The following is a 10,183-nucleotide window of genomic DNA, read 5'->3' as shown; positions in this document are numbered from 1 at the left end:
TTTAATGTTGGCCGGTGAGTGCATGGCCACACACTGATAGCCAGCGATTGCAAAGCTGAAGGAAAATTAGTTGAGGCAAAAATATTAACAAGCAGGTATTTTTGCTGTTTCAGCTCACAAGACAAACGATCATTTTTTACGACTGTCTCTGTGGCACAGGTATATTGGAGAATACTTTTCCCTGTGTAGTGCCCATCTCATTTGTACTACTATTGGAGTCGCTGCAGTGCGTAGGCTGCACAAAGAATCCACAAGTACCTTTAACGAGCATATTAATTTATAAAGAGCTATAACACGAGTTATCGTTGAATCATGGGAATCGACGTGCGCAGTAAGCATTTTTTGAGGCGGCAAAATCTTTATGAAAGGAGAAGGCAAACAAAAGACATCACCGGTCATTGCTGCTGATGTTAAGGACATTTATCCGAATATACATCAATCCAGTTACTTTCCTTGGCTGCATTTAAACACGAAATACACAACCTGCTAACTTCGCGGCGATCCGAAGCACGGCAGCTGACCATAGCAGACGATGAAAGAGCACCGCCCACAGCGCTCACTGCGCAACACTCGTTGTGGCCGCCGAGCAGACGCCGCGCATCCTGGTGTTCCCTTCAACAGTGGACCCCTCTGTACTTTTTCTGTTGCATTTGTTTTATAGAAACAAGTTAACCAACATTCCAACTATTACGAACCACATTTGTTTAACATAAAGTTGGAAAAACTAATTTGGAAATGACACAACCTGGGTAACCAATTGGATAGCTTGCCCAACTGACGTCGATTGGGATAACTCAACTGGGAGAGGGCGGCTGAAAACAATTGGGGAGCTGTGATTGGTAGTGATGTACATTTTTAAAACTGTATGATAAATTACATGCTTTACACAGAGCGCTTAAATGCGTCACTGAATGATCAGAAGGACCTACCCCAACGACTCGGAGAGTTTGTACAAAAAAGTCACTTGTTTCAGGATCCCTTTAATAAAGCATGATTTGTAATGTGGAGTGTACGGAAGGTTGCTAATGTGAATGCTACATGAGCTTTTTTTATGTTATGGAGGCTGTTTAATCAAATACTTTTAAAAATATTTTATACCAGATCCACTTTTGGTTTTCTCATTGGTCTGATTCAGTCTCATTAATTACTATTCACATGCCATAGAATCAACAAATGACTTCTTTACAGTCCCTGATGAGTAGTTTACTCTTGGATGCAACAATCCAAGTACACATCAAACCAACAATAAAGTGGTTTGTTTTAACAAGGTTGTGTGCAAATGTGAGAAAGGCAACTGGGAGGAATGGACACAGCAGAACTAATGGCTGTTTCAATAAAGCTTGGCTGTTTCAATAAAGCTGATCTCCATTTTCTTTTTTAATAACCTATTACTCCTGAATTAGTGAAGACTGCGTTTAGAAAGACAATCCGTGTAAAGTGGTTTTGGGTTTTTAGTGCCACTGTAATGGGCCTGCTGATACTATCCTCTACACAGATTAGGCTCTACTGAGTGCAATGGAAGATGCACTGACACTCTGAATATATTAGTGTAATCGGTGTAGAAAAAGATAATCAGCAGCATCGGCAGGCCTACGAACATGTACTGAAACACACACAGCACAACCAATGGTTGTTTACTGATATTAAAAAGAAAAGACCGAGCAGAAAACATGCAAGAGTGCAACATCACAAGGGCAGTTGCATGTTGATAGGCCTGCTGCCGTTTATCTTTTTCTGCACTGATAACACTTCTCAGTTCACTGAGTGTCAGCGCATCACCCACTGCACTCGGTAAAGAGATTGGCCTAATCAATGCGAAGGATAACAGATAGTATCGGTGGGGCCCCCCCATAATAAGGGCACTAAAAAACAAAACCAGTTTACACGGGCTAAGTAGTATTTCAAAACAGTCTTCGCTAATTCAGCAGTGTTATTTCTAAATTCAGTCTTCAGTAGTTCAATAATAGGTTATTAGAAGAGAAAATTGAGATCAGTGTCTTTACACCAGAACAGCAGCATTGGTACATCAGTGTCTGGTCACGAATTTCCCTTCCATTCCAGCTACAACTTGCAAAGTTCAGTCTTCGGCTCCTTAAGAATACAATTTAGTATGTCTGACAAGATTAACTCTGCCTGAGCAAATGCAGTCAGAATCCACAAGGTCAAAGCGAGCTGGTGCAAGAACTTGCATATTTTAAAAACCGTATGATAAATTAGACATGCTTTACATGGAGCACTTGAATGAGTCGATCAGAAGGACCTACTCCGATGACTCGGAATGTTTGTCCAAAAAAAGCATTGTTTCAGGATCCCTTTAATAAAGCATGCTTCGTAATGTGGAGTGTAAAGAAGCTTGCTAATGTGAATGCCACATGAGTGTCGCCCCCCGCCTTTCGTATCCGCATCCTTTCGGGCTTGTCACCCTTTATGGAGAGTGGCACTTTTGGTAGTGTGGATGGGCATTTTACTAATGAAGCTGAAGTGATTTTTCTTTAGTGTTTCTTAACGTTTCAAGGCAACACTGCCTTGAAATTCCAGCATCTACTTACCCAGGTGTAATCATTTTTGACTGCAAGTGCTCGGCACACCCAGGCAATCTTTATCTGTACAGACTAACCACATCGTACTTCAAATGAGCTGAAGACAAGCATGAACGTTTACTGCACACAAACAGGCCTAGTTAACCCTTTATTGACGAGTGTTGCCTACAGGCAACATACCATAAATTTTTCTTGCCAAATTTCACATCTCTTCGGCCAATACTGAATGACAGGCAACGAGCGTAATTTGTTGCTTTAGAGCAGGCACATTGGACTAGGAAGAATACGTTTTGCACGCGACTCAGTGTCTTTTGAAAACAAGGTCGCAGGAGACAGGCCGATGCAAGATATTCAGCTGCAGTGGTGTCACGCATGTGATGTAAGCCAAACGAAATGTACACCTATGGCTCACATATGATGAGAGCTGTCTATACAAATCGAAAACGAAGCCTTAGGTGGCTTGGGGGGGAATCATCTTCCAGTTCCCTGCCTAGGTTTTCCCCCTACTGCTGAGAAAATTGCCACAATATTATTTCTTTTTGTTGAGTATGCTTATTCTTGATGTGTTTTGCGCATTTCGATAGAAAATAAACATTTCTTGGTATTTATATGTCTCGTCCTTAAAGGGTTAAAGAAAGCACATAGGCCTTCATGACGTCCGCTGCGCTGGAGTTTCAGTGCATAATTACATGGCTGTCTAGCCTTCACTTTCTTTTCTAGTAATTGCCTTATCACAATAATAAGAGGCTTTTCAAAAAATGCTTTAACGGTGTAAACTGATTTACTGTTTCTTTTTAGTGCCTATTGAATGCATTGCCTGCACAATTTCACGTTCCATTAGATTTTCCCGGTGCTTCCACAAAGGTAAACTGAGAGCTGCTTTTTGTCAGGTGTCTGCAGTCCTGCCTTTCATATAGGCTTTCACAAGAAAACACAGCCCGAGGTTTTGTGCTGCAAGGAACTGGCCAGTGCATGACGCATCCAAACAAGTGCAACCTTCAGTACACGGATTGACATGCCACCCACTATTATATTGCGGAGGATGAAGGCATGCACTGCCAAAGAATACCACGCATTATCTTTAGTCCATTTCCCTGCAAGATGTTCACAACCCTCATGGTTTGGTTCATTTTCCCGGAACTTAGCAAGAAGGAATGTGAATCTCTGGAAGCAGAAGCTCCTTACTGCACCTTTCATATTTGAAACTAGCATTTTTCTGCAGAAGAGTCATTTCAACTCAAGAGTGCATTGCAGACTTCGCCAGTAGAATTGTGACAAGCACATGTCTGTACCCAGACGCCACCCTGGCTGTCAACCTCAAGACGTTAGAAAATAGGGCGAAAACAAAACGCAAGCAGTAAACATTGCCCTGAATGAATTCCACCATCCCTTTCATGGCTACACTAACTAGATACCACAAAACATGCTTGCGTATGTACAGGAACCAGTTTGTGCAAGGGGACAACTTCTATGGTTTACTATTGCAATGTAGCGACAAAGCAGTCTCTTGAGTGATGCGATACGTCTACATTAGCTTGCCAAGCTGCAACTTATGCTCCCATATTCAAAAAAGGTTCCTGAACTCGACTGAAGTGGATGGAAGCGCTGCCCACCTACAAAACTGGCAACTGCACTTCGTTGCCAATCAACAGCAATTCTTGAGAAGTGTAGTCTAGTGGAGCACAGGCAATAGGGATGGGCATCGCAGTGAAAGTCAACTTGTGTTGCACTAGGATTTGAAAGGAACGATTGGGTGTCCAGACTACCCACAACATCGAGCCTGCTTTAAGCTGGCTACGAGCGAGACCTTCAGCTTGGGACTGGAATCCAACATAAAATCTATGCAGTGGTATGGCGCACGACAGCTAACCGATATCCTCGAGATAATCGGTGCTTTCTAGAATTGCTAAGGTGCGAGGCTGGATAAAAATGTAATGAGATGCAAAATAAGGCCTAAAGAGAGAAAGGATGGTAATGATGTGGATTTGAGCACTGGTGTAGCCGATGAGATCGCGAGAAAGCGTTTGCCAGGTCACGTATCGAGCAGATACGTGGTCCACTGGGAGTGACAGAACGGGTGAACGCAGTCGAGGACGTGATGGGATTAGGAAATTTCCAAGAATACAGGAGCCACCGACACGAGTTTGCTGGCCTTGCAGTGGACCTGCCGCACTACACTGGCAAACGGACGCACTGCCAGGAAAAAACGCGTTGCCCGACGACGATTATCACCTCCCTCCACGTGCATACAGACAACGATATCACCAGGGCCGCCCGCTCCCTTCGAAAGCAATGCGCGACGCCTGCACTTGGCCCAGTACCACAGAAACAGCTGCGCGAGCCAGGCGGTTGCCAAAGCTCGACCCGCCAGATGTGGCCGATTGCGATCCCGAGCGAGTCAATCGGAAGCAAAACATCCGCGGTGTTCCGCCGACTTTTTGCCCCCGGGGATGCAGCTGACAGCGCACGTGTTTGGAGAAGAGCGGCAGGGCGCGCGTCAAAGCGCCCTGGTGCGGATGAAGGGAAGGGCGTCAATCGAGTTTCCTGTCCCCACCCAAAAGATCGCTCGGCACGAAAGTCATCACCCCCCCCCATCCCGCGAGATAAGCTAGCGAGCGCCACTTACGATGATAGCACGCGATGCGTAAACGGGGCGCCTGAGTCACATTCGCGACCTACGTCGGCCCGCGGCACCCCCCACGCGATCGGTGAACCGACACGAGAGGTTCGGCGTCTGCTGCAAAGAATGCGAGCCGTCGGCCACGTGCGTGAGGCAGGGGCGACGTCGAGTGGCTCGCGAAAGGAAGCGCTAGGTGCGGCACCGCCCTCGCACCGGAAACGGCAAGGCCGTTCAAAAAGACTGCGTTGCTTCGACAACGGAACCTACAGATCGCTCCGCGGACAACGCGAAAGAGGCGGAACGCCGACGCTTCTCTCAAACACCTGCGGGCGGTATGCGCACACAAACGACACCGAGCGACGGACGCCGGTGGGCGAAAAAAGGCATCGCCGCGACGTCGGTGCGGGAGAATAGCTGCTCCGCCGTCCGGCCGATCGAAGGCTCCGAGAAGGGAAGAAATATGGGAGAAACTGGCTGGCTGCTGCTGCGGCTGCACGGGGTGAAAAAAAGAGGAGGAGACAAGAACGCAGACAACGCGTCAATCGCTCCCCGAAAAAAGTGACGACGGCGCTGCCGCACTTCGGATCACAAGAAGTCGGCGGGGGAGGTGTGTGTATGGAGACGAGTTCGAAGCACCCTGTCCGCGGAGAAGTCGAAACGGCCGCCCGCGATTCCGCCGATTCTCTCACCCCCCTCGCGGAAGAAGCGTAGGGGGAGGAGGGAGTGAGGCCTGCGGAAGAAGAGCCGTCGCCCACGCACTGCACTGTTGGAACCGAGAGGTAGGAACGCCACGAGGCGGTAACCCCCGCATGGTCCAGAAGGCGCACGCAAGAACGCGGAAAGCAGGGCGCCAAGTTTTTCTTCGCACGAGGAAATGGAAGAAAAAAAAAAAAAAAAAAAAAAGCCGCGCGCGCCCCAGCAGCGCAATATATGTGTCGCGCGTGTTAGCAAAAGCGGCGCCGTGCGGAAGGTGAAAAATAAAAGTCGCCCCGACGCGGACCCTCGGCAAGACGACGATGACGTTCGGAAGACGTGGGAGGGTGACTAGCCGCGCGATCTGGTTCACGTTTAGCCATGACTCATCGCGCGGCATGCAGGGAGCCAGCAGACGATAGCGCCAAACAAAAGAAACCAAAAACAAGGGAGGGGGGGCGGCGTGCTGCAGACTACCGGGAGTGTCACGCCTTCATCCGATGACCCCTCCGCATACACACGCATTTTGCACTATTCGAAGTGGACACCGCTACGTGACGCGCGCAAAACTTCCGTTCTTTCGAGCCGTGCAAACACCCGACAAGGCGTGGGAAGGCACCGTGCACTGCCGCCGCTTAACCAGCGCCCAGACGGAAACGCACACCTGGCCGACGCCGGCTCAGCGCCGGACTATTTTTCCCCGCCCGAAACGCTCTCCCGAAATGGCTACGCCGGGCGCTGGCGAGGCGAGCCGGCGGCCGTCGCAATACGCGCCGCGCAATCGTACACGCGCAGCGCAAAAACACTGCGACCGGGGCACGCCCAGCCCTCGGTGCGGCCGCGGACGAGCAAAAAACACGGCGCGACACAGCGAACACTGCAGCAGCACCGGCGAACGCGGAGGCGCTAGGCCTAACGCGCCCGCCCTCCCCCTTCGACGGCGGCCATGAAGCGGCAGAAGAGGCAGTGCTACTCACCAGCACGTCGTAGCAGATCTCACGTAGCTCCTTCTCCACTTTCTCCCGGTACTCCCGGGCCATCTGCTGCTTGCGCTCCGAACCTTCGGTCTTCTGCTCTATGCTCGAGATGACCCGCCACGAGCTCCGCCGGGCACCGACGACGTTTTTGTAGGCGACAGAGAGCAGGTTGCGCTCCTCGTTGCTGAGCTCCACGCCCGTTTCTGTGACCTGCTTCATGGCGGCCGCCATGTCGTCGTACCGCTCGGCCTGCTCCGCAAGCTTGGCCCGCTGAACCAACTCGTCCTTATCCATTGCTGTGCCGGTGGGTTGGGTGTTTTAGCTGCAAGGCAAGCGGCCGCGGCCCGAAGGGGAACACCCGTCAGTGGAGCGAAGCGCGCACGCTGCTCGGCCTCCGTCAAAATGGCGGCCGGGCTCGCTCCCGCCGCTGCGGCACGCTGCTGTATCCGGCGCTCGAACTCGCAGTACTTACCGAAGCACGCCTCTAAAACACCGCGAGCGAGAGCGCTGGACCCTTCTGCCGCTAGCCGAGCGCCGTGGCAACGCTACCACTACGACGATAGAAACCGAGCAATCTTTACCCACTGGCGGATGGTTTCGCACTTCCCCAGGCGCTAAGCGGTCGAGGAAGATTCCTTCTATCAGCCACGGGGACGCGTTTCTGATGCCACGGTGCCTTGACGTCACGCGTTGCCAGGGAACCGAGCGGAACGCCGCTCCCACGCCGCTGAGTTTCGAATCTGCCGAGCCGCGTTTCTCAAGTTTCGGACTGAAAACACACTACTATTCGCGCTAATGTCAAAAACTTCTTGATGCCATAAAGTGCACGTTTTATTTTAAGTCACTTTTAGGCAACGCCAACGAGTCGTTTAAACAAAAACTATGTTGCAACTCGTACTTCCGCTGCGCACACTTTGTTAACCGAGCAGATATATATTCATTAAATAAATAACATTTCTGAACTCTCAAATAAATTACGTTGTGTATACGGGCATATGTATTTGAATTAGTGTTTTATGAGAATATTGGTTGTGAAGCTTGGAAATGCCGCTCAGGGCGCAACCAGCGCAGCGGTCCATGCGATGATATTGCACCTGCTACTGCGGCTGCGAGCACGTGGTTTCTGTTGACGTCGTACCAGTATGCCGCGCTCGAAGCGAAATCGTCAAGGTATTTCAGGCTCTTTGCGCTTTTTCTTTCCTTTGTAGTACGTGCTAATGCGTCATACTTCTCATGCTATCCATTTATAGTTTCTCTTACTCGGACAAAGAAGAAAGGATTAGACCACAAGCGGGATCTCATCCAAGAGGTAAGCCTTGTCTCTGCCATGAGTTCGTCGCAACTCGCATAAAACACTGCAGCTTTCTCTTGCACCTTTCGAAAGCTGTGCAAGTTCCGTCCTCTGGAGTGAAGTACGACGCGTATAAGACCCCCCATTAATCATCCCATTATTTACTCGTGATGAAACCGTAGAGGACAGGCCAGTCATGTTTTCATTCCAGCGGTGTAAACAGCAGTGAAGTACGACCCGCATTTGGCCACATATTCTTGCCGAAACTGGTATCAACCTTGTCAGAAAGATACGTGCAGCGCTATTATAAGCCCTGCTGTGCGCGCTACTGGAGGAACAAGCTCCGGTTTATTTCTTTTTTCGGTGAGCAGCGTTATTACTCGATGACTAATTACCATTAACTACACGCGCACCAGCGTTTTTTTTTTTTTCTGTTTTTGTTTTGTGCTCTTGTAACGCTTAATCATTTGCACGACACACGTTTGGTCAGTTTGGGTGCGACATCCTGCTAGGGACAATATTTGAAACTCGGCGGCCCTAATTGTAATCAGTAATTGTGAAGAGTGACTAATTATACTTGTACAGTGGCTGCTCCCACACAGCCCATATGCATTCAGGAAACAAAAATACGATGATAGGATCGGGAAGTGTAGAGTGTGTTCGCAGCAATGTGTATCCTGGGATTTCGCACGTCTGCAATATATGTATGTAGAGTGCGGTCCACTGTTAAAGTGTTAAAGGTAGCACCGTAATGTGCGGCTGTCATCAGCTGGTAGTCCAGTTGTGTAGAAAGGTTTATCTTGAGGCCCAAGCACTAACAAACGATCGAAGAAGAGACGAACGCTGGCAGTGCTGGTAACTGACAAACATTTATTCTTCTTGTCACACAGCAGATTTGTTTAACAGCTCGACACAGGATGATAGACGGAGGCACCGGACGGAGCGTCAACTTACAACCAAACGCTTTATTTTCTAAAGTAGCATATGCAGGCACCGCATGTCCCACAACATTATGAAAGTCGCGGCTAAGGCCGGAGTTCAGGCAATCTTTAGCACCCCTAACAAACTTCGTAGATTGTGGAAGCGAGTTATTTAAGAGCAAAATGTAAAACAGCCTTGTTCTAATAAACATGCACATCGGGTTGTCGAGTGCTGCATGCAGGTTGTGCATGCAATTCTATTCGCATGCGATCGTTGTTACATCGGACAAACGGGTATCAAAGACCGCGTGCGTGGATGTGCGGCTTCAATTAAAGGTACCCCGAGGAGCACAGTCATCTTGCTACCCATTGTGAGAAGTGCAGTTGTACCCCGCCTTTTTTACAAATGCATAGTAGCTTTAAAGATACCGTGAACAGCATTTGGGAGAAATTTTTTGAAGCTTTTAGAATCCTGACACACGTGGACGCATGCGTCAGCTCACGTTCCCTCTCTTTTTCGACAAAAGAAATGAACTTTTAGTTTAACCCTCCTCACGCATATATATATATACCCCTTTCGAACATAAACCATTCAGTTGTAAGTCAGCACTCTGGCTTTTGCCATGTGTCACATTGTTAAAAAAATTTGCGGTATGGCAAGATGTACCAATCAACCCAAATGAACACGGTGCTAATTTATTCTTCAAATGTTCCTCGTGTGTTGGTGCGTGGTCCTCGATGAATGCATATAAGCATGCCCAGGCTCCTGTTATTGTTAGGCTCCTGGCACCAACCACATCACCTGTTGCAATCTCACAAAATCGTACAATCGCCAGAGCGAAATATTTGCGCACGCTCTACACTCGTGCATTCCTTTTAACAGTGGACCACACTGGGCTGTTTCAGTGGTGCATGGGCATCAATACTGCTACGTGAGGTGACATATTCGAAACTTTCGAACAACAAATCGACTAGTGTACTATTCGATTCGGTCTTCGAATTGAATAATCACTAGTCGTAAATGCTAATATGTTTCGAATACTTTTCGAGTATTTCAAAACATCAACCATGCCCAAGTAAACATAATAAACGCTTCATAACGTACTGTGTAATGACAGAAACTTGCTACCTTGAAGAATACC

The 10,183-nt window shown here is 48.6% G+C and overlaps 2 protein-coding genes across 3 annotated transcripts; one reads left to right on the top strand and one right to left on the bottom strand.

Annotated features, from left to right (window-relative positions):
• Nucleotides 1–1,379: 1,379 nt before the first annotated feature.
• LOC125941885 (uncharacterized) lies at nt 1,380–6,076 on the top strand. The gene is made up of 2 exons (XM_049659749.1): nt 1,380–2,679; nt 3,167–6,076. The coding sequence occupies exon 2, from the start codon at nt 4,639–4,641 to the stop codon at nt 5,572–5,574; it is 936 nt and encodes a 311-aa protein (XP_049515706.1). The 5' UTR covers nt 1,380–2,679; nt 3,167–4,638; the 3' UTR covers nt 5,575–6,076.
• A 397-nt stretch (nt 6,077–6,473) lies between these two features.
• LOC119435220 (14-3-3 protein zeta/delta) lies at nt 6,474–7,543 on the bottom strand. Of its 2 annotated transcripts, none has more exons than XM_037702139.2 (2): nt 7,412–7,543; nt 6,474–7,152 (listed from the first exon to the last, which is right to left on the bottom strand). In XM_037702139.2, exon 2 carries the CDS (start codon nt 7,122–7,124, stop codon nt 6,489–6,491), a length of 636 nt encoding a protein of 211 aa, XP_037558067.1. In that variant the 5' UTR covers nt 7,125–7,152; nt 7,412–7,543; the 3' UTR covers nt 6,474–6,488. The 2 variants fall into 2 exon arrangements, with proteins under 2 accessions (XP_037558067.1, XP_037558066.1); XM_037702138.2 differs by having other exon boundaries at nt 7,303–7,461.
• Nucleotides 7,544–10,183: the final 2,640 nt, after the last annotated feature.

The sequence above is a fragment of the Dermacentor silvarum genome, unplaced genomic scaffold (genome assembly GCF_013339745.2).
Source record: "Dermacentor silvarum isolate Dsil-2018 unplaced genomic scaffold, BIME_Dsil_1.4 Seq539, whole genome shotgun sequence".
Classification (NCBI taxonomy): Eukaryota; Metazoa; Arthropoda; class Arachnida; order Ixodida; family Ixodidae; genus Dermacentor; species Dermacentor silvarum.
This window is presented reverse-complemented; position numbering and strand designations above follow the sequence as displayed.

Bases quoted from the DNA above. Each gene is read 5' to 3' on its own strand.
- LOC125941885 (XM_049659749.1), top strand. From the start codon at position 4,639: ATGGGATTAGGAAATTTCCAAGAATACAGGAGCCACCGACACGAGTTT.
- LOC119435220 (XM_037702139.2), bottom strand. From the start codon at position 7,124: ATGGATAAGGACGAGTTGGTTCAGCGGGCCAAGCTTGCGGAGCAGGCC.